The sequence below is a fragment of the Lepidochelys kempii genome, chromosome 16, assembly GCF_965140265.1.
Source record: "Lepidochelys kempii isolate rLepKem1 chromosome 16, rLepKem1.hap2, whole genome shotgun sequence".
In the NCBI taxonomy this organism is placed as follows: domain Eukaryota; kingdom Metazoa; phylum Chordata; order Testudines; family Cheloniidae; genus Lepidochelys; species Lepidochelys kempii.
The window spans coordinates 25,766,539-25,790,382 of NC_133271.1; the positions used below are offsets into that span (position 1 = coordinate 25,766,539).

General features: G+C 42.7%; 1 protein-coding gene across 7 annotated transcripts in view; it reads right to left on the reverse strand.

Annotated features, from left to right (window-relative positions):
• STRBP (spermatid perinuclear RNA binding protein) overlaps positions 1–23,844 on the reverse strand; it is a 100,385-nt gene that overhangs the window by 12,240 nt on the left and 64,301 nt on the right. For 5 of the 7 annotated variants that reach the window (XR_012155263.1, XM_073314531.1, XM_073314528.1 and 2 more), the window contains 8 exons: positions 23,385–23,496; positions 20,583–20,675; positions 19,624–19,823; positions 16,387–16,545; positions 12,222–12,356; positions 11,019–11,159; positions 7,673–7,796; positions 5,103–5,147 (listed from right to left, as the gene is read on the reverse strand). Coding sequence is in view for 6 of the 7 variants with exons in the window: in XM_073314531.1 (XP_073170632.1) it covers positions 5,103–5,147; positions 7,673–7,796; positions 11,019–11,159; positions 12,222–12,356; positions 16,387–16,545; positions 19,624–19,823; positions 20,583–20,675; positions 23,385–23,496 (1,009 nt within the window). In the remaining variant the exon portion in view is untranslated. Of the gene's footprint in view, positions 1–1,758; positions 2,202–5,102; positions 5,148–7,672; positions 7,797–11,018; positions 11,160–12,221; positions 12,357–16,386; positions 16,546–19,623; positions 19,824–20,582; positions 20,676–23,384; positions 23,497–23,844 lie in introns of those variants that run through there. The other 2 variants (XM_073314530.1, XM_073314532.1) reach the window with 2 other exon arrangements.

Here is a 23,844-nt window from a genome sequence, read left to right on the forward strand (position 1 = left end):
AACAAATTGTAGTTTAAAATTTAAAGTCTCAGAAATTCATGGATTAAAAAAACAAAACAAAACAAAAAACTTTATCATTAGCAGTTGCCAATCAAGAACACCCCAAAAAAGACAGGGATCATTTAATGAATATTGTATTACCCAAAAATGGGCTCTCATCAGCCATGCTTTTTCTGCTCCGTGATGGCTCCCTTTCATCCATAGGCCAGCAAAACAAGTCAATGATTTATCAACACTACTCAATTTGAAGGTACCCCCATCCCTGCCGTTTATCTCTCAGTGCTAATTCAAGGGATGCTAATGTCAGACTCACTGCTACTGTCAATAAAGGCTACATACTTTATTAAAGTACCACCACCACCAAATGAAAGCAAGAGCTACAGCAGGAAGAGAAACGTTTATGAAAAGATTTAAGCTCATTCCTAAGCACAAATGCTTGGTTTAAGAACAGCTGCTGTAGTTAATTCCAAGGAAAGCAGCTTGTTATACACTTCACCCCCTATCATGCTGTTCTATAGTTACTCTCCCTGCTATGAGAAACATACGTTGCGTTAAGCCCCGTTCTTACCAAAAAAACCCACCCTCCCCCAAGAATAGAGTCTGAAAGAGAGCAGAGTGTATAAAAGGCATCTTCAATACAGCACAAAACATAACAAACCTACTGAAAAGGAACTGGTGACCTCTGAATGGGGAAGTGCAACGAACAATGCCGCTTATTTTGTGGGGGTGATACCTTAATAAAAAGCACTTTATTCCTTCGTCTTAGAGTCCAAAGCACAACAGCTTTATACACAAGCCTGGAAATATCCTGGCGACAGTACGGAGCACGTCCTCTGCTCTATGCTCTCAGAGGGCGCATGCAGTCCTGACATTATAGATGTCGCCTTACTTGGGCACCAACTCGTATCAAAAAAATGAATACTGGCCTATGGCTGAAATGTGTCACTTTTCACAGCAGCACTCAACAAGAACTGGGACCATTAAATAGCAAGTTTTCATGGGGACCTTGTTGCTGCTTTAGATTCTTATAATTGTAAGGGGAAAAGGAGAACCCTTTTTTTAATTAGAGACTGACCACTGAAATAACTGTAAAAATGCTACATGGAAAATCAAGGGTGGGCAGACAATCTTACAGAGTGAAGAAGGCCACAAGAACAAGTGCAATTTATTATTTTTGGGGGGTTGTGGGGGGCATTGTAGAAACATCTTTGGAACACTACAGAATTTAAGCATAACGTTACGATTGTCCTTTCTCTGGGCAATACAGACCTAACTATGTATTCCTCCAATTACAAAACAAAAGTCTTTGCATGGAAATTTCCCTTGTTTAACACAGGTTTCACAAAATATAACTGAATACAAAGAGACCAACTAGTGTTAATAATTCCCTTTGTTTTCTTTTTCAGCATTTTGCATACAAATGAAGAGGCTTCTTGGAAAACGAAGACAGGGTCTACGTTACTGAGCCTTATGATATGCTAATTTCCTTGGTTTTAAAGATGCTAAGGGAATCCTTTCAAGGTACTGATGCTAAGATATATCAAAAATAATAAGCTAAGACAATACTTAAACCCATATTTTACTAGCTTTATTCACCTTAATATTTTCAAAGTTAAATTTTAATTGAGAAGTTTCTATTGTGTTACTGGTTTGTTTTTTTTAAAATAACTACACTCTGACTTAAGTAGTCCTACAACAAATACAGGTCATTAACTGAGTTTCTGTATGACTGCATTAGGAAACAGGCAGTACTCTGTGTTACGACAAAACAGTTTATTTGTGATCAGTGTTTTATATTCTATACATCCTTCACAAATTTAATTTTACATAATCGGATACTTCATTTAAAACGTAAGGTTTAAGCTTCTAGTTCTTCCCTATAACAGAAGGCTGGTATAAGTTATTTGAAAATGAGGTAACATTTCACAGAACATTTTTTTTTTCAAGTTTTAGAGAACTAAATTTGCATTTTGTTAAAATCAAAAAGTAGGAAAAGATGTTTCTTTACAAATGACTTTGCTCAAGTATGTGTTCAAAGAAAACAGGATAAAAAGGCTTTTTTTCTTCTAACATTCTGTACTGTACTGTGTTGTTCAATCAATAGGAATTAGCTTCTGCCATTTGCTAAAAGAATGAGTAGTGGGGAACAGGATATGTTGGGAATTTCATAACTGGTAACAGAACCATTCTCTTGGGTATACCTACAGAGAGAAGAAACGGAGAGGACTCCAAATAAGTTCAATGATCCAATAAAGTCAAGTAAAAGCTTACAGTAATGTTCTCATTAACCCTTTCCAGATGAGTCAGTCAATGAGTTTTGAGGACATTGAACCCCATAAGCAAGACATTTCAACATTTTGTAATGCTTTAAACAGGAGTTTTAATAGAACATATTAGATTTTATTATCGTTCTGATGTTTATTAATTTAGCATGAGCAATATGTTCCAGAAGTAGTCAGTACTATGTTACACTGAACCAGACTGGATTTGGAAAGTTAATTTACATTCTTGTGACGATAGTGGGGATAATCTATCTTGTTCAGTGTCCTGAAGTAATTCAACAGGCCAGCTACAACTGCAAAGATTTGAGACAGTAAATGCTGCTGTGCATAACCGGACGTTCTTTAATAAGTGGCACAGCACAGGTTTGACAAACCTCCCTTTGTATCTGTCCAACCCAGGCACTGATAACTCAATCAAGTTCTATATCCATTTAGACTTTCTGCATTTATTCATATTGTACTGAAGTGGCAAATCTGGAAAGATTAATATCTGCCTAATCTCAGAATTATTATAGCGTTCTTGTGGCCTCACAAACTTCTGCATACTTAAATACTTTTTTTAAATGGTTCCTATTTAAATTCTAATATTTAACCTACATATCCATTTAGAAATCACAAAGCAGCAACAGCAGGTATTCCAGAGCACCAGATGATCAGAGTGAAACTTCCCAACATGCAACAGCTTACAAAGGCAAAGAGACATATTTACCTTACAGCCAGAAAAGCATTATTTCAGTACTTTGCATCACAATAAGACATTAAAACAGAAAAACTCTTTATGCGAAAAATGGGGGCAGCAGATTTCACAAGACTTTGAAGTCAGCGATATGCCACACGTAAATATCTAAGCGATTACAATTCAGGCTCCAACACAGATGTCATTTGAAGATGGAGGGGAAGGAAAAAACAAACCAAGAGGAAAAAAGGATTGTAGGTAAAACTCCCAGCCCCGCTGAAGTCAATGAGAGTTTTACCACTTACTTCACTGGGGCCAGGACTTCACCCCATAATCTTATACATAACCTATCCGCCAATGAGAGATGCCGATAGTCAAGTATCAGCCATCTTAGACCATCCCAGGGTCATATTCAATACCCACTTCTTAATGTTTCATACAAAGTTGAAAGGTGCAAAAGGGATTGTTAAAAAAAAGCCACTGATGAAACAGGTCCTAAACTAAATATGTTAATTTCCTGCTGGGTGAGCGGGTAGAGGTTCCCTTTGTTATTAGTAACAGTGCAAGAAAGATAATCAAGAATACAGAATATGCTTTATGGGAAATGCTAGTATCACCTGCTGCACTGTGAAAACAGATGGCCAATTCGTATCTTTCTACGAAGGTAATAAAAGCTGCTTTAAATCAGAGGAAATTCCTTATCTGAGTAAAGGCACCTCACTGGCCAAGTCCCTTGCCCTGCTCCACAGAAGGAAGCACAGAATAGCAGCAGCTAGTCCTGCGTGGCAGATACTCCTAGACACCACCCATACTAGAGCCGGAGCATTGTCATCATCAGGGCACAGCAGAGGAGGCTATAGCTGTATTTATAGCGTGCATCATGGAATGGTAACAGTTCCTTCCCAAGGTGTAGAAATCAAGTGACCCAGTTCCACAATATTTCCCTGGTCAGATAAGGTTTCTACACCTGTCATGTTATCAGGTGGAGTTACTGTTAGCCACCAATTTCATTCAGATTCGATATGGAAGCAAGCATTAGGAAAATAACGCAGCACAGGAATGGTTGGTTCAGTGACGATTAGGTTTCCCCTTTGAAAAATAAAAAAAGGCTGCTGGAGCTTACTCAGGTGGTTTTGCCATTTGAGAGCTACAGAATTTTACCAAGGTATAGAAGACGGGTTCTGTACATACAGAAGATCAGAACTGGTTCTGAGAGACAGCGCCTTGCTTTACTCTCGCGTGTCGGAACATATCACTGACTCCAAACTGTTTTGCCCCCATTGCCACATAAACCTCATTCAAAGTAACCAAAAGGCCAGTTGGAGATAAATAGGCTTTATTCATCTAGTATTTAAAAAAGCTGGGGGGTGGGCAGGAGAAAGTACTCTAGAGCTATGAGAGAGGCCCTACGTTTATTTTAGTTCATATGAAATATATTGCACTGCCGTCTTAGATTTCACTGGGTTTCTTAGCAGAAAGGGGCAGTGCAAGTTATGGTGCCTTAGCAGGCTGGAAAAAAGAAAAGGAGGACTTGTGGCATCTTAGAGACTAACCAATTTATTAGAGCATAAGCTTTCGTGAGCTACAGCTCTCTAAATAACCTACAGAAACTCAGTTGGCTTGACCCAAACAGCAGTATTTAGCCTGCAACTACATAAAATGTGTCTGGACTGGTTATGAGATGTCTGTGGCAGTGGGCATTTCAAACAACTGACTGCAATAAGAGGAAATGCCCACAAGTCTAACTTACGGACTATCATTTTACCAGTGTTTAGCCAAGGGGCATTAGAGTAATATTCAAGGATGTTAGATTTGGCCCTTAGGTATTCTTTGAATGGAGCACAAGTTGGCTGTAAAAAGTAGGAGAACTACTTTAAAATATTCAATTTCACTATGAAAGGGAACAGGCAGTTAGAACAAGCAGTCCTTCCACAATCAGGCAAAGCATAGGCAAAAAGCTACTCCAACCAAAACAAGAACCACAAGGTTATGGCATCAATTTAAAATGTCCTCATTGTCATATTTAAAGTGAGCTCTGATTTTCTTGGATCACACTTGCAAACTCTAGGGCAATCTCTATTTTTGGACTGCCATGATAGTTTCAATACTGTTTCTAGTGCAGTTAATTAATAGTTCATACATACCATAGGCTGGCGCAGCTGGGCTGTACCCATAAGGTGCCCCATAGCCTACAATACAAACAGAACAAGCATTTGGCTTTATTCCCCCCAACATATGAAGAATCATCAAAGGTCGCAAACTTAATACACGAGCCATACACAAAACAGAAAATCCATTCCCAGTTACGTTAAAATACTTAAGCCAAATTTGGATGTAATCATTCCAGATTCTGGCTGCAAAAAAACAAACAAGCCATCTTCCGCGTTTTTTGGAAGCTTCAGCATAGAAGAGTGAAGCTCCACCTTTCTTTCTATTTTCCTTAATATTTTCTCTTGGTTGAAACTTTCCAGTCAATACGGTCGCACTGCAAGAGTTGGCAAGGCCCAGTTTACAGACTCTCTTAATAAAATACTGATATGACTTAATGCATAAAATAGTCATTGTCCTCAATCCCCCAGTTAGGAAAAGGGAAACCTGGAGGCCTGTGGTAAAGGTCCAAATCAGCAGCAGATATTTTTGGTGATTAAGAACACTGGCATTTGGTTTCCGCAGAGTCCAAACTTATTCCACAAAAGACATCTGAATGGCTGGATAGTAAGTAGGCACTGATGGCAGCTTAAAAAAATAAACCAAACCATCATGGGGATAGGAGGCATGCAAAGTTAGAGGATACATTCAGTTGCTGAATAAAAAGGAATGGTGACAGCATTGTTCTTGGTTATTACTGCTTGTTATTTCATTAAGACTTAGTACCATTCATGTCTGGTAAAGCTTTTTTTGAGGGAGGTTAGGTTGGGGTGGGGAAGGCTGAAGAGGAAAAAGGTACGTAGGCCAAGAGAAATAAATGCTTAACAAGTATGATGGCTGGGAAATTAAACCGATTTCTGGAAGAATTCCATGCTGGCAAGGACTGTGCCTCTAACAGGTTACAATGTCTCAAACGACTCCTCAGGCAGAAAAGCAGTTTCAGAAACAATGTTCAAGGCCATTAAAAATGAATTACTGGTTTTTAATATTTATGGTTACATCAATATACAGGAACAATGAAGGCACCACATTGCTGATGGTGCCGGGAGGTAAATATATCCAACTACAGGCTGCACTATTAACGTCTGGGAACTGATGAAGGGTGCAAATTAGAATCTATACTATATCCTAAAGAACCTTGAGCACTAACGATCAGGGGTTTACTATTTGGAAGCTAACTGAACGTTGGCCATGGAACTTTGGAGGCATAAATACACAGAAATGGAGGCGATTCCCCCTCCCACCCCCAACTCCTGCACATTATCTTCTACACCAGTGTGGTTCAACCTCTTCAGATTGGCAACCCCTTATTCAAACTCAAATTTTCGTGATTCCACGCCATAAAATGAATAGACAATGATAACCCTACGTAATTGGTTTGTGTAGCAGAAGAGGTTCACAGAGAATACCTGACCTTGAAGGATAACAGTATGCAGGGAATGTGGGAGCAAGATTTTCTTTGTTTTAGATTGTAGTATGATTTTCAGTGCCTCACGACCACCTGCTCCCCGGGTGTTGACACCCATCAGGTGAGATACAGTGTTTTAGGTGAAGCGAAATATAGAGGAAACCCAGAAGTTGCTATGCACTTCATTGTCTCTGTAGCTACAGTTTTGTTTATTGGGGCTGCTAACCTGCCAATGGGAATCAACCCTAAAACAGCCTGACCAGCTATGTGAATTCTGCGTGAAGGGGCCCAAGTATAAATGGGAACCAAAAAGCCTTTTAATTTGGACCTGCAGTTTTGCTGCTCAAAGCAACGCAGCCAACATTACACAGCATCATCAGTCAGAATATGAATGTGAATTTCCTTCTTTCATTTCTCCCAACATGACAGCTGTTAATAGACATCTCTGCTCACAGCCCCAGATTGTGCAGGGTGCTCCCGAGAGCACAATGACTTCCAAATCTGCCAGCATAATCCCCACAGTTTGCGACTCTGGAACGCATTCCAGTACGGCAGCAAGTTCCATTCCAATAACCGTTCCCCAAGAGGGCTGAAGGGTCTCTCTTACTGTGACTCAGACTGCTCCTAGAGGAGATTCATCAGGCGGCAAAGCACTCCTCATGGGAAGCAACGCGCACAGGACAGTACTTTCATTTTGCATGCACAAACAATACCCCTCTGCTCTTATTAAGGATAATCCTGTAGCATTATCTAGAATGAGAAACCCTTGGTAAGGCCAATCGTAATACTAACAGGCATCTTCCAGGAGACTTTACAACCAGGCACAGAGTTGTGGGAATCATGCCATGGTGAGAGTTATGAGAAAGGCAGATATCAGAATTACAAAGCCCCAGGGAAAGAGCTGGATAGCGATGTGCTCATCTTCCATGCACAATAAACCGCAAGCGAGATACATTTCCAGCTTTACAGACTCTCTGACTTTTCCCTTTATTTAAACCCCTATGCATTTCCCCCTATGGCTCTTCTCAAATGCTACAAAACTAAACAGGTCACCAGCATGGATGAGTCTGACCCATAGAGAGGTGAACATCAGCAGCCAGAGTTCATCCACGGACAGTTGGGCTCGACAGACCCTTAGCTGTTAGTGCTATGACGTACCTGGTGTTATGTATCCAGTAGCAGCGGCTGCCCCAACAAATGCCCCTCGTGTTAAAGCGCCTCGACCTCTGCCTCGAGCAACCTGGACTGCTGCAGACACAGCTGTATTTACAACTCCTTTAGCCTGTGCGGAATAATAAAAATGGCATGATTCAGAACATGATACACAAGGCAATCCATGTTAAATCCAGCTATATGATCTGTATGAATTACCTCTAATGCTATATTCAACCTGCCAGGCTTCTTAAAGGCAATACACACTCACTCATTCCATTCTGAAGCGTAGCTGTGCAGAGTTGGGGACTGTAGAACAGACCTATACGTGAGCTCACTAGTTCTCCATTTACAGAATCCCCTTCCCTGGACAGAATGAACGGAACATTGGCAGCTGTGCCAACGGGCATCTTTGTTTCATTCCAACGCCACAGTAATCAGCTCTCTTACTTAGCCGGAAAGCTCTTTGGGGCAGGGATGGGCTATCTTTTTCTCACATGTGCGATGTGACTCTGATAGGGCACCAATGTGCCCCTACACTCTGCTACTGATCTCCACCTCACTTGCCTATAGGGAGCTGCAGGGACGTGGGGTCCCTGCTGCAAAGCTGGATTTGTTACATCGTCAGAAATCCTGGACGCTTTTTGAGAGAGTGACGTGGCCCAGAGGAGAGGGGGAGGATATTGACCCTATTTCTTCCCACCTCTCCTCTCTGGCTTGCTCTGGCTTGCCTCCCCCACAAAGTGCTGAGCTAAGAGCTGGAGCAGTCAAGTTGGGGCGAGCCAGGCGGGGGGGAGCGGGAGGGAAGGAGGAGAGAGGGGAGAGAGAGAGAGAGAGAGGACAGAAGCATTGGCATTTTTATTGTAATATTTCCCTGTAACACATCAAAGGTGAAATCTCAGCCTTATTAACTTCAAGAGGACCAGGATTCTACCCCAAATGAAGCAAAAAAGCCTGGGTAAGATTTTTCAAAAATACCAACCTATCCTTATGCTCCTAAAGTCACGCTTAGGGCTTCTACACAACGTTTAGTTCACGGCAAGCAGGGCTGTAAATCTACCCTGCAACAGCTTGCCATGCACTAAGTGTCCGTGTGGACCCCCTGCTGATGCACATTAACAGCTAATACATGCTGATCTGGTCCCATTTCAAAAAGGACTAGGCTAACAATGTATGAGAGTTAGTCTGTAGCCAGCTAGTTCAGGGTAGATTCACACCTCAGCTTGCCACTAATTGTTTGTGTAGACGAGCCCTTAGGCATCATTAAACTGGGTTGCCAGATTTTCAGAAGTGTTGGCCACTCAGCTCCTGTAGGTTGGGTTGGCAACTGTCAGATGACTGGCACATTTCAAAATTTGGCCACTGATTTTGACTTTTAGGAATCTTGGCTGCTTACAGTTAGACTCGTTCGATAGGAATTAAACTTGAAACACAGAGTTACACTTCCTTTGGGCTAGTATGAGCAGTATCCATTCAATCTGATAGATCTTTTCCCATGTCCTCACATGGAGATAGATTTGCATAGAATCATAGGACTGGAAGTGACCTCGAGAGGTCATCTGCTCCAATACCCTGCACTCATCCCTGACAGGTGTTTGTCTAACCTGTTCTTACAAATCTCCAGTGATGGAGATTCCACAATCTCCCTCAACACTGGGATTAATTGCTTTACTACCCTGACAGGAAGTTTTTCCTAATGTCCAACCTAAACCGCCCTTGCTGCAATTGAAGCCCGTTGCTTCTTGTATCCTCACAGGTTAAGGAGAACAATTTTTCTCCACCCATCTTGTAACAACCTTTTATGTACTTAATGTAATGGGCCATTTTCATACCTGGCTATTAGGATCCTATCCTTTTTAAATGCTGAGTGTCTAGTGTTAAGAATACATCCTTCCTACTTAATTTTTATTTTCTGGCCCACTGTAAGATCTATTCCCCTCTTACATGTCTGAATAAATCCCTTGCCTTCTCTCTTTTCATTTTGTTATAATTATCTTATTCCTTAATTACCTTCTGGCTCCGGCTGCTTATCCTACTCAGTAAACGCCATTTCTTAATTTTTTCTTCTCGAAGTGCACAATAGCTACACTTGTGTAGACAGCTCTGTTGTTCTAACCCTAGACTGCGCTGGCCAAATCTCCTTTAGACACTCTGATTTTTCCTTCTTTTTAAATAAAGGGAGAGAGTCTACATGTGTGCATCAAACCGCATCGTTCCCCAAGCATACTCAGCAGCTGCAGGCTAACCGGCAACCTCATGTAGCGGATCAGAGAGCTTTAGAAGAGCAGTATTAACATGGCTTATTGCAAAGAAATAAGAGCAGAATATGACTAAAAATCAGAGTCATATTCTTAACTGCCATCTGTGTGTGGAATAACATTCTTCAGGAACTGGATTTTAAAATAATAATGGAAGCTGAAGAACTTCCATGATGCAGGAACTAGAGGTCTCAGTGCGCCCAGGAGAATTCTATAAACATAATTGTTAGGTACAGAACTTAACGAATACACGTGGCTGATAATTTCTCTGACTATATTTTATGCTGCAGCAGGATGGAACAAAATTCATTTTTGCAAAGACTGGAAAAGAAATCCTAATTCTAGTTAATCTGCACAATGCAGATCAAAGCTGTAACTGTTAGGACTTTTTCTGTGTGGGGCTCTCTGGAAGAAGTACACTGATAACATAGAATGGACAGATCACTGTGGCTCTCAGTAACCTTTTTAATTATTTGAATTATCAGCATCTAATATAAAAAGAAGATTGAAGTGAAGTTTTTATAAAACAAATCCTCCTCATCCAGTGAAATGCTGCATTTGAAAAGGGATACCCCTCAAACAGTTTAGGCTCAAAATTCAACTTAGTCTAGAAGCTGGCGGTTGTGTCTATCACCAGGCTATAAACAAGATATTCTTTAAGTCTGCCTCTGTTACGATCAGAGACGTAGTGCAGCCTGGGCTATTGCACTGGACTTGAACTCAGGAGACCTATAACCTGGAGTTCTATAACCGACTCCAGCCCTGACCAACTGTGTGACCTCGGGCAAAGTCACTTCCCCTCTCTCTGTCTTCTTTATGTAAGACGGTAAGCACTTTGGGGCATAGACTGTTCTGTGTCTTTGTACAGCCCTAACACACCGAGGCCCTCACATCAGCTCAGGCCTCTCAGTCCAATTAACAAATTAACAACAACAGAGTAATAAAACCAAAAGACAATGCTTCCAATGGACCTGCTGAAAAACAACAGACTGAAGTCATGTGCCCCTCTGCAGCCACCATTATCTAATGCTACCCCAGGGCGGTGCTGACATAGGTAATGGTGCTAACTATACAAGGCAACTGGGGATTCTTACCTGAGGGAGAATCTTCTTTTTCTTATTGTTGGCTGCATTAGGCCCAGAAAAGAGTTTCTCAAGTGCTGCTAAAGCAGCGCTCGCTTTTGCCACCTTCTTATTTGGACCTGCGCCTCTGAACTTCTGCCCATCTACTTCTACCTAAAGCCAAGAGGTTAATTTAGAGCCAGTACTTTTCCTGGTGGGAACGACAACTCATATTGACAACCAGATCCCAGCTAGAATCATGAGTCATTTATAAAAAAAACTTCAACAACAAGTCCAGTTATGGGTGAAACTAACTTGTTTTTCCTCCAGTGAGTTCAAAGCACTCCACAATCGAGAGCTAATTAAACCCAGTAGCTCCATGTGATAGGTAGTGACCACTTGAGCCACTAACCACTTCTGAAATACAGCTGATTAACAGGACAGAAGTTAGGAATCCCATATCAACTTGAAACTGAACGGGGAATTTAAAGAGGTAAAATACATTTACTTGGGATGGAATTTGGCAGGGATTAACTCGCTGGTATTTGGGAAGGTTGCCATGAAGTCTTTGGTGAGCAGGACCTTAGCTTTATATCTCACCCAAAATTATACTTTTAAATGATCCCCAAACCCCACAACATTTTTGGGGCACCTACAACCCTAATCAATCAGCTTTGCACCTCCATCATCTTCAAGAACCTGCATTATGGCTACCCTTTGGCTAAAGAGAGCTACCTTGTACTCTCTTTAGAGACCATCAATGCTGATTCTATGTCAGCCCAAGAACCTGCTGCTGCAGAGTAAAATGAGCCAGAGACTGAATGGGCTCTCTCTGTTACATCATTCCTAACTCCTGCTAGGCTGGCAACAAGAGGATCAAATCAGGGCACCCATACAGGGCTGCCAGGACCCATCCATGACACACAGTGGGTAGTGGTTTTCGTTACTCAGCTGCCCTCTCCCCATGGCAGGGCAGGGATGTGATGTGTTTAGGGGCTTTCATAACCAAATCCTCCTTGCTGAATTACCTAGGGCAAAGAGAACATTCCCCTGCCATCTCCACAGTCATCCTGGCACTGGGAGATACAGGAACCTGAAAAGGTTACCATCCCTCTTGTGGAAGAGAACGAACAGTAAGGCTCTGGAATAACATTAAGTGGCAAATGAAAGCTACCAAGAGGACTGAAGCACGGTCAGCAAAACCACCTGCAGATTTCCGAGCACTGCTTCACTCACCTCCATTACAAAGCGCTTATCATGGCTCCCACCTGTCTCAGAGATGAGCTCATACTTAAGACCTCTTCTTTTTTCATTTAGCTCCATCACTGGGTTTTTGCCACTTGCTGTGAGGATAGGGCCCTGAGTTCTTACCTACAGAGACAAGATATATTATAACCGTAACAACTCTGAATGGCAGACACACATCTACAGCATGTCTGCCTATAACAGCTGCCCACCTGGACAGTCTGGCTGCCCACCTGGAAAACGCCAGTATTAATCATCTTCCTTTTGTGTTTCTGCAACAGCCAGTTCTTCCTGATACATCCGCCTTAGCAGGCTCTCTAGGGACGGACCGGCAACAGAGACACAGCGTTGTCAGAGCTTCAGCACAACCTGCTGCACCAGAACAGCAGATATGAAGCCCCGCCCCCAAGGAAAGCGGAGGGATGAACCATTTAAAAAATAAAATAAAATAAAATACTGCCACCCGCTCATTTTCAAGCGCAGCAGGCAGCTAGCCAGGCAGTCGGTGTCTCCATGACCAATTGCGATTACCTTCACATCGCAGCACGGAGCGTCATGCTGCTGGCTGCCCCGGGAGCCTAGACTCAAAGGGCACCCAGGCTGAAGGACAGACCGTCAAGGTGTCAAGTTTCTTGAAAGCAACTCTCTGCTACTAAACAGAAGGGGACTGGCTTTCCCAGCTCCACACATCTCTACTGCCTCATCTAACCATCCCTTTGGCACTTCCAATCTCTGACTGGGGAAACCACAGAGTGTAGGTCACACATCACAGTAGATATAGCTGGTTTCAGAGTAACAGCCGTGTTAGTCTGTATTCGCAAAAAGAAAAGGAGGACTTGTGGCACCTTAGAGATTAACTGATTTATTTGAGCATGAGCTTTCGTGAGCTACAGCTCACTTCATCGGATGTAGATGTAGCTCACGAAAGCTTATGCTCAAATAAATCGGTTAGTCTCTAAGGTGCCTCAAGTCCTCCTTTTCTTTTAGTAGATATAGCTGTTATCTTGGGTTAGAAATACAGACACAAAGAGCCAGTACACCAGCATATTAGACTGCATTATAGTCTGCTGTGCTGGAGGCACCAAAGCAGATACTGAAAAGTGAGAAGAACAAAGAAAATTAGGAGAGCCAGGCCAAGATTTTCAGAAGTGTCAAGTACCCAACTCGAGGCACCTGCCCTCTGAAAATAAGGTCCCTTTAAGGTATCTCAATTTAGGCACCCAAAATCCTGAGTCACTTTTGAAAACCTTAGCCCTTGCAAACATTTCTAACTTTTTACATGAAAAACAGTTACGATTTGCCTTTAGTTAAAAACCATCTAAATGATTCTAGTTCTTTTTAAAACAGGGTTAAAAAGGCTTATATGATTGTGATGCTGTATGGAATATGGGAGACATTTTATAATATTGTTGATACCAATATTATAAAAGTGCAATGAACCTTACTAGATATACCATGTAAGGTATCATCGGAAAAGTTATAATTCACTAGATACGGTAATCTTGTTTATATGTTTGTATTATCTTTGTGTTGTAAGTTATAGATATTTAGGGTATATCCGTATTTCCGAACTTGTGCTGTGCATCAGGGTGACATCCCCAGACAGATTGGCATCAACACTGCCCAGCCTGCTTGATGGCTCATCCAGGGACATCAACTATACACTGAACTCATTGAAAGGGTCAGGGCTACATCTTATGACTCAGCAAGGCATGCAGGGGCATGCCTATGGACAGAACTCTAAGGCACTCCAGGGGATGTGCTGGGCAGCTTGTGTTTGAAACAAAGGAAAGACAAGCCGCATGGCAAAAGACTATAAAAGGCAGCTGCATCTTCTCCATTTTTTCTTCATTCCTGCTTCTTACTTCTGGAGTAACTTTTCTACAAACTGAAGCTCTGAACAAAGGACTGAATGACCCATCCAAGCTGTGGATGTATTCCAGAGGGACTTTCAAGCCAGCAAACTCACCAACACTGCTAAGAACCTGATACAAAGACTTCAGAGTCCATGTATGTATGTAATTGTTTTATCATTTAACAACTCTTCTTGTCCTTTTTTCTTCATAGTAAACCTGTAGTTTTAGATGCCAAAGGATTGGCTGACAGCATGGGATTTTGGGAAAGATCCAACCTAATACTGACCTGGGAATAAGAAAAGGAGGACTTGTGGCACCTTAGAGACTAACAAATTTATTTATATTTAATGCTCCAATAAATTTGTTAGTCTCTAAGGTGCCACAAGTCCTCCTTTTCTTTTTGCGGATACAGACTAACACGGCTGCTACTCTATGACCTGTCAATGTGGCTGGCCCTTTGGGGTCAGAAGAACATTTTGTATAGTGAGCAGAATTTTTAAAATAACTTTTCACCTTACTGCACCTAGGTGCTGATTGGGAGTCTGAAACTGGAATGCAATAAAGGGGCTGTGTGGTTTTCCCCCCCCCCCCTCCTTCTTCTTCTTGGTAACCAGGGTGGGGATCAGAAGCAGTTTGTGACTGGTTGGGGAGTAGAACTTCAGTGTTACCTACAGTCTTGGGAGTATCTGCTCTCCTTTTTGCAACCTGCCCTGACCTTGGCATTTCCAGTGAGGGCTACGCTAGGCACCTTGGCTCACAATGATTATTAAGGCTATGAGTTGGTCACAGAAGTCCGGGATTTTACATGTCCTCCAAGACTTCATCACCTGGGAGGGGCACCTCGGGCTTTTGCGATTTATTGTTTATTGCCCATGACCTGTCTGTGACTTTCACTAAAAATAACTGACAAAATCTCAGCCTTAGTGATTATACATAGTCTGGCTCTAAGTTTGAAGTCACATTATCTAAATTGGTTAAGTTATGAAGAAATCCACATTTCAATGTACTGAAAAGCATCTATAGAGCAGGCAGATTACTTAAATTTATATGTATAGCAAAAAAGCACTTACATTTGAAAGGAGCATTATATCTAAAAATAAGGCAAAATTCTATATCTATTTATCTGCACAACCTCCTGAGTGCATCACAAAGGTATCAGCTACAGCAATGAAAATTCAAATTAAAGCTCTCGCTTCCACGCTTAACACAAACACGCTTCTAGAATTCCTCGGGATGATTATGAAGAATGGTGGTACAAATGGAGATGGGGAGAATAGAGTCTAAGAGTATGTCTACACTGCAATAAAAGGCCCACAGCATGGCTGCGGCTGGCCAGGGACAGTGGACTTAGTTTACGGGGCTATAAAATTGCAGTGTAGACACTTGGGCCCGGGCTCATTGGGTCTCAGAGCGTGGGCTCCAGCGTGGGCTCATCTACACTGAGGCCCAAGCCCCACAAGCCTGAGTCAACTGACCCGAGACTCTGCGCCCGTAGGTTTTTAATCGCAGTACAGACACACCCTAAGAGAGAACTCTGAATTGCTTGGTTTGTCAGCTCATGACAACTATGTAAATATTGGAAATGGTTTAAGAAAATATTTAATTAATAACATACTGCAGACCCCTTTCAACTGGACTCTTGGAAACATTCAGCATAGAGTGGTCAAGTTAAGGCATTTGGTCCTTCAGGGAATACTACATTTCCCACAAATTCAGTGGGAAAATAGAAGCACAATTTGCTCTTTAGAGTTCCTTAATTAAGCTACAAGTCCCAAAATTAAGCTAGCGTAACTTTAGACTGTAGCATTTTTCTAGTCAATTCATAAATACACATTTAAAGACATGATAATGCCTTTCACATTATTTAAATGCATCCCTATTCAGTTTGTTACTTTTCTGCACTTCTACCAATCTATAGGTACTTTTAATATAAAAACAGCTCCAAACAATGAATTATGTTATAAAATAGAAAAACATTACACTTGTTACTTATTTGTCTTACAAGTGTGCCAAGATTGAGGCCTCAGCGTCCTAGGTGCATAGTAAGACTGTCTTACCCTAAAGAGCTCACAGTCTAAATATGACGAGAGAGAGAGAGAGAGAGAAAGATCCTCACGTTATGGCTCAGGAACAGAGGCACAGAGAGATGGAAGGGATTTGCCCATGGTCTCACTGGCAGTCTGTGGCAGAGATGGGAATTGAAACCTGCTCTCTTGATTCCCAATCCAGTGCCTTAACTACACAAGACCATTGTCCTCATGGAAAGCGCTCTGTCACTGTGTTTTCCAGTGAATACCCACCTCCAAGGTAGAGGAGGTGTCAATTGTAGAATTTCCAGTATTATTGCTCGAGTTTGAAGAGACAGTCTCATTTTTGCCTTCGGTATCTGATTTTTCATCAGAGCTCATGCACTCAATATCTGCATCAAAGCCAGTTGGGTAGCCCATTGCTTGTAATACCTATACCAAACGACATTAAACAAGATGTAAAACCAGTTTGGGGTTTGGAAGTGAATGCAAGGCTGATTGATTATACAGCAGTAAAAAGGTCACATACACTTCACGAGGTAACTCACTTTGAAGTTCATTTTTCACCCAGTTAAAAACAGCAAAAATCAAGTACTAATGGGAAAATGGGCCCCACCCTTCCTAAGCTGCAAAATATAATGGAGAGTTTCCAGTGTCAAATGCACCAGCAGTTCATAAATACCATTTTCCAAACGGAGGTTCCCATGTATAATATGGGATTAAAATTCAACCTATAAAATACAGGATCTATATGCAAAGTAGTTTACTATTTACAACTCCAGTTAGACCACATCCACTATGTAATACTACTTGACAGCGTGACCAAGACATTCTGTTTTGCATCTTAAGTTCCTTTGAGCTCAGCATATACAAGTTTGCAGAGCAAGGACAAAGCGTCTCATAGGAACTGAGGCACCAAGCCATCTGCAATATAGGATGCTACACATGTAGCATCAAGCCCAGATGTTAACTGTTTTCAGTTTCCAAAGTGGCAACAAATGCAGGAGTTACCGTATGCCTGGGTTTTCCCAGACAGAACCTCTTTTTTTTGAGCCTGCTTTCTTCTCTGTCCAGGTAGGGTTTTCAAACAACAGGCAACATCCTGGGTTTTTGCAGAGCAGACAAGCTGCAGCTCAGAAAGACTCCCGATGGGACCATTCCCCTGCAAGTCAGAGCTGCCGGATCCTGCTCACCCAGGCCCCAGCTCTCAGCCTTGGGGAAGTGATCCTGCAGGGAGGCGCTGACCGATGACTGTCGCAGCATCCTGGGCTGGTGCCCTGGGCACTGACTTACGGCTGGGCCCTGCTTTTGTGACAGGGAACGACGCTGCCCCCCACCTCCAGTGAGTACCCCCTGCCACAAGTACGCCCTCCAGCACCCCCAACTGTATTTCCCTCCCCCTGCAGTGTTCAGGTTTTTGGGAACCTGAAATATGGTAACCCTAAGCAAATGGTAACGTGCAGCCTAAAGATAAAAATCTTGGCTCGAACACAGCACGGCTGGAATCTAGGACTGAAAAGGCTTCCCATCTGCAGCTGGTCCAAGAACATCAGCTGACAAACATAACCAAAGATGCACCTCCCTCTCAGTGCTGTAGGGGTGGCCTGATCTGAGGTGTGCCTGGCAGTGAATCAGTAAAGGAGACCCAGGCTAATGGAGATGTAAGGGAGTAATTGGCTATTTTATCTGGACAGGAACATGAAGTACTTCAAACCTCCTGGGCTGTCCCCAGGCTGCTTTCAAATCAGCCACTTTGTAGGAGAGAAGCACAGAACCTGATTTTGTCACAGCCAAACACTTTCCCCAAGGGGTCTCCAGAAGAGAGGGGGCACTCTCCCCCATCACGCACACTGATGCGGCAGGTCAGGCAGTTCTGTGACTGACTCCCTGGTCTGCCTATGCAGATGTGTTCAGTGGGCACAAAAATGTAGGTGTGAACGGACTCTGAGGCCAAGCTGAGGCCCCCTCTGAAAGTTTGGTCTCAAAAGCAAAGCTTGCAGACATGCCTACGGATGCCAAACACTGAACATGGAACTGGAAACAGCATAAATAAATATTCCCCTCCAATCAAAGGGCCCAGGCAGCTCCAGCCCCCTTTTCCCTGCCCCAAAGGTTGGTCGGGGCAAGTACCGCAGTCACAGACAGCTCCATTCCTCCCCGCCCCGTTCGGGGGTGCAACACCATCACTTGCCTGTCAAAGACAGCTACAGATTTAGAGCTTTAAGTATATAAACAGTGAACCCTAAAAATGGAAACATCCTAATTTAGCCCTACAATCTCTTGGTGTGTGAGCAAGCAGGGCGTGGGCTGCCAGGGAGCAGCAATGCTGGGCTCTGCAGGGCCGGCCTGCCAGCTGGTCCTCAGCTTGAAAGAGGGTGGTTCCAAAGCATAACTCACAGGGTGGGTGGGTAAATTTGGGGAAAATAGGGCTATGGGATGCTCCAGCCAGGAACCACAGAGGGGCCCTGCGGGAGGAGGGCAGAGATAAGATCCTGATTTTCAAGGCAGAATTCTTAATGGTATTAAGAAAAGAGAATAATTATTGGGGCAAAATGTAGGTGTAAGGACGATGGGATGGGAGGACACATACAAAGCCACATCTCCTGCAGAATGATACATTCTGTCAAATACTTTTGGGCGCTTTGAGCATGAAAGCAAAGGGACAATGGGATTTTCAAACTCCTAAATCAAAGGAAAACTGAAAGTTGCCAGATGAACCTTCTGAAAAGGAAGTTCACTCAAAATACATGAAAGGAAGCACAGATAATGACAGATGGGTTTGTTCTTGTAATTGCAGCTCTGCGCACTCAGATTCTCATTTTGTTTTTGCAGTTTGCAGACAACTTTTCCTCCCTCCTCAGCAATGCACACAGGGAATGTCTGGTACAGCAGACCCTAATCTATCTACGAATTTATATGGGGATGACTATGGTGGCCTTTTTTATTTACTAGACACCAACTCAAGTCTCACTGTTTTACCAACTCCAGCTTTCTCCCACGGAGCCTCTGGAAAGGGGAACAATGGGGTATGGCTCAGGCTGCCTCATACTGATAGACTATTGTGATTCACCACCCTCTATTTACTGTAGCACCTAAGATGTGCTAGGTGATTTCCGAACACTCAAGATGAGAAGGTCCCTGCTCCAAGGAGCTCACAACCCAAGGATAGGGACAGGCAGAGGTGAGGGGAATGGGAACAATGGAAGGATGAGCCATCATACTAGTAACTAGCAAGGGCAACCAAAAAAACCAAAACACAGAACCCACTCATACTCACTCACCGACCTCTAGAGGCTTGGACAGCTCAGTTCACTTTTCCCCTCTTACCTGTTCACCATGGGATCTGGACGTGCCAGAGCACTTTGAAAAGTCTCAAGATAGCAGGTTTGATCCACACTGCCTCTCCTTAGAGGGTTTCCCCATTGATAGTTCTGATCATATTCGTTCTGTGTTTTCCAGGATCTGGGGCTGGAATTATCAACTTAATTCATATTCAAGTCTCTGCCTTACCTTCACTGCCACATGGAGCTTAGCTGTTTTCTTAGAAGGTCCTGATGCTTCATAGGTCGTACCATCAACATCTACAGACATTGTGAAGACTGGGGCATGGACTGGACCCGACTGCGACAGAAGCTTATACTGAAGCCCTGGCCTGATTTGGTTCAGTCTCATCAGAGCGTTCATGAGATCGATTGCTTTACTGTCTAGGACTATTATGGGAGAGGGTGGGAAGGAAAAAAAAGATTAACAAAAGAAATGGAGAAGGGAAACATTTTGCATTTCTAAAGCACCATCCACCTGAGCAGTTAAGTGCGCTATATAAACATGAATGAATGAAGCCTCCAGCCATTCACTCCCCCAGTGGATCATGACCATTACTACTCAATCCCTTTAGACCATTCCCCTGCATGTTCTTCCTGGCTGCCACAACTTGATATGGAATTTCATAGGTCATACGATACTGTGAGTGCTACCTGCAGCCGGATTCCACATGAAACTAGGCACCAGGAGTGATTTGTTCACAATAATCCAGAAAAAACTCCTGGTTCGTATATACAATACAGGTGATCTGTCAATGGAATCAGCACCTATCTCCTGTCCCAAATGTGGGATGTGAACAATCAGTTCTACATATTTGAGGTCTTGGTCTGAGGCTGTTTGAGAGACAGCTGCCAGACATTACAAATAAAATACCCGAATTCTTTGGACAACCTAAGTTTTAATATCACCTGCTGGAGTAACCTCATCAGTGACGTGAGTCAGTCAGTCAGTCAAATGTGTGCAAAGAAATTGAAACCCAATTTGAAGCAGAGGAGTTTGAAGTTCTGAGCACAGTGGGATTGAGAACACACACTTCATTCCACAATTTCACATGCCGTTCCACACAAACACCAAGAAGTTTTTGTCTCAGCTCCTACTATAACCAACAATGGCTCCTTGAAGTCAGAACAGATAAAAGCTGCACTTACTTTTCCTCAAGTTGCGCTTCATCTTTTTATTTGGATCTTTATCATCCCCTAATCCATCTTCAAATGGCCTTTTCAGAGCAGAGGAGCCAGCACCTAAAAGACAGTTCTTCTTGTAATATGGATTTAATAGATAGCGGAAAACAAGGCAACAATCCCATAGCACCTGTCTGATTAGTCCCATTACTTTCTGCTTTGACGTTAACCTTATAATAAATACAGACCCTGACAGGTGATTGTTAAAGAATTTATATTTCTACATAGAAGAAAGCGTTAGCTTATAACTGGCGGCAGAAGGTCATGTGGGGAGTCTTTAAGTTTCCACTGTTGCCTGCAGAGGTCCACAGTACTGAACTTGGCAACATTAGCCAATCAAATCACATTCAAACCTCCACTTCCTTACCAGCTCAAATATCAATAGTAAGGCCTATAGATAGTGTTACATTTATTCTAATCATCATCGCAAATATCTGGAAATCTCTGCAAGAGATTTCTTAAGTCCAACAGTTGAAGTTTTATTTTAAAAGTCAACATTCTTTAGGGGAGCTGAAGTCAGAGATCCAGGAAAAGCAAAATCCAACACTGACTTTGTATTTCAGCAAACTTCAAAAGTTTCTGTAATTGGAGGCAGCTTTGGTTCAGTAAATAAATCTTAACGCTCAGTGCCAGAGAAATCACTGTCTCTTTAGTATTGTATTTCATTTACATTATTTTATATCTCAAATGTGCCTGCCCACCAGACTGTAGGGCTGCTAACATTTTAGATATCAACAGTAGCGGGACCAAAAAACAAACAAACAAAACAAACCTGTCTTCCTCATTCAATCTCATTGTGTTTTTAAAGATAAGCTACCTCCAGCTGAAATACACAACAGATCTATCAGAATACAGTATGTCAATACTTCTCCTGAGCTCAGCATCCATCAGATGGGGAAAAAAAGCATCTCTACCTCCATCATTTGCCATAATAGAAATAAAGTCCCTGTAATAGTGTCACTGGATCAATGTTCTCATTTTAAAAATAAATGGCTAGAACTGGCCTCACCATTATCAAGTGACACGAAACTATTATTTCTGTGACAATGCTCCAACTCCAAAGACATGAGCTCTCAATTATAAAATGGCCTGGATTGAGCAAATGGTCTAACAGAATGCATTAATCAGATCCAACTAAAGGAACTATGCTAACATAACCAGTGAAACTGAAATGCCAAAGAGAGTGGAAAAGAGGAATAATTTTTAAAAATGCTTTAGAATTAATCTTTCATGTGGACTTTAGCAACTTTATGACAGGGAGCAAGTCCTTTGGCTTGTTCCACTCACCTTGATCCGAACTGCCTGTTCTAAAGTCTCTGATATCTAAACCTCTACAGCAGTGTTCTTCAGTTAGCAGCATATTGGCCACATCTGGCCCACAAGTCGTTCTGGTTATCCTGCTCGTCGTCAGCTGTTCCATCCTGCTCCCTGCTAGGGGCTCCACTCTAAGGGCAGTCCCACTACCTGGCTCCTGGGCTCCAGCCCCTGGGCTCCCCTGCCAGGAGATCCCTTTCCCTCTCCGGCTACACAGCATCCTCCACACCAGCAGGTGCCAGCCCAGGGGAGAGGCAGGTCAGCATGGGGACACTGCAGCTAGGATCAGGTAGGGAGAACTGGAGCCAGGTAGTAGGCCATCCCTACAGCAGGGATCTGGGAGCAAGAGGCAGGGATGGGACAGGCTCGGGGGCGGGGTCACTCCTTGCTCCCCAGGTTTCTCCCAGCTCCCCCGCAGCCCCCCCTTTTTCCCAGCTCCCTGCACTCAAGTAGCATTAAGGAGGCTCCTGTCTTCGGCAGCTACTCCCTTCTCCCTACCCTGGGGGAAACACTACTCATTCAGAGACTCAGGATTTTTGGTGAGCTGAAATTTGGATGAACAGATTTTACTTGTAAAATGGCATGATTGTAAAGGGAAAATGAACTGCCCCTAATTGGACTAGCACCCTGTGTGCCATTCAAAAAAATCAGCCAACATGCCATCTTCAGCGCATGCACCACAGGCTGCTAACCCCTTCCAGCCAGGCAAAGAATTGGCATGCTTTCACTAGAGAGCAAACACTGGAAGAGCCCTCCGAGGTTTGAGCAATGCCTGATTTGGCCTCCCAGAAAACCGAATTGAACATCACTGCACCATTTTAATTCTGGTTAGAAAATATCCTTAACATTCATTTCAGGGTCTAAGAGTGGGTGAGACAGATGGAGCTACGAGGATTGCCTGATGTATTGTTTGGATATTTGGACCACCACTGGTTCAGACTATGGAAATCTACTTTTTTTTTAAAAAATAATATAGTTCAAGATAAAAACTGTAACAATACTGTGCTTAGAGATAGTTTTTTAGGACAATTTTATTTTACTTTACCATTTTCTCTAAGGAATTCTTTGCAGTGAATCTGAGCAAGGACACTGACCTAATATTGCTCATTTTGGCTTGTCTAAAGGTTCTTGCTCCCCTAGCATAAGAGACATGCATTATTTTCACTCCCCAGGCCGCAAGGAGGACATACATCAGAAGAAAACCACATGCTACACTGCAGCGGTTATATTTTCCATGTTCTTTTGTAAGTTCTATTATTTAGTGACTAGAGACCGCGGATAGATTTTCCTCTAATATTATAACCATTTTTTTTTTTAAAAAGAAAAGTTCTTTGACACACACAGCACATAACCCAGAATTTCACCAAGCTATGTTCCAAAGACTCAGTTTAGCACCCAGGTTACATCCGGTTTGTGTTTTTAACAACATTTCCCCAAGAGACAGTCTGGACTCACCTTCTTTGTCAGTAACTGACCAGGAATATTTCTGAAAGGATTTATTTGATGGGAGAGGGTCCATTTCAAGCACCTTATAGATCTGACCAAAGGCTGATAGCCTGAGCGCGTGCTAGGGAAAAGCAGAAACGAGACACATCACTGCAATGCTCTGCCCAGGTGTCTGAACTTCTGATTAAAACTCTAGACACAGGATCAACATCTCTCCTATGAGGAAGGACTCAAATCTCTATGGAAAGGGTTAATTAGAGATAATAGAAACAGCCACTTCTAGGATACACTGTATGAAATTCACCCCCGTTCAGAGCACCAGCACAGGACCTATGCACCACAGGTACTTAAAGTGGGACCTACACGAAGCACAGGCTTTCAGCTGGCCTTCTCAAGGAGAAGATTTCATTCATAACAGAACTCCTATATTCTCAAAACCTTTATTTAATCCCTCCCGTGCAGGGCATGA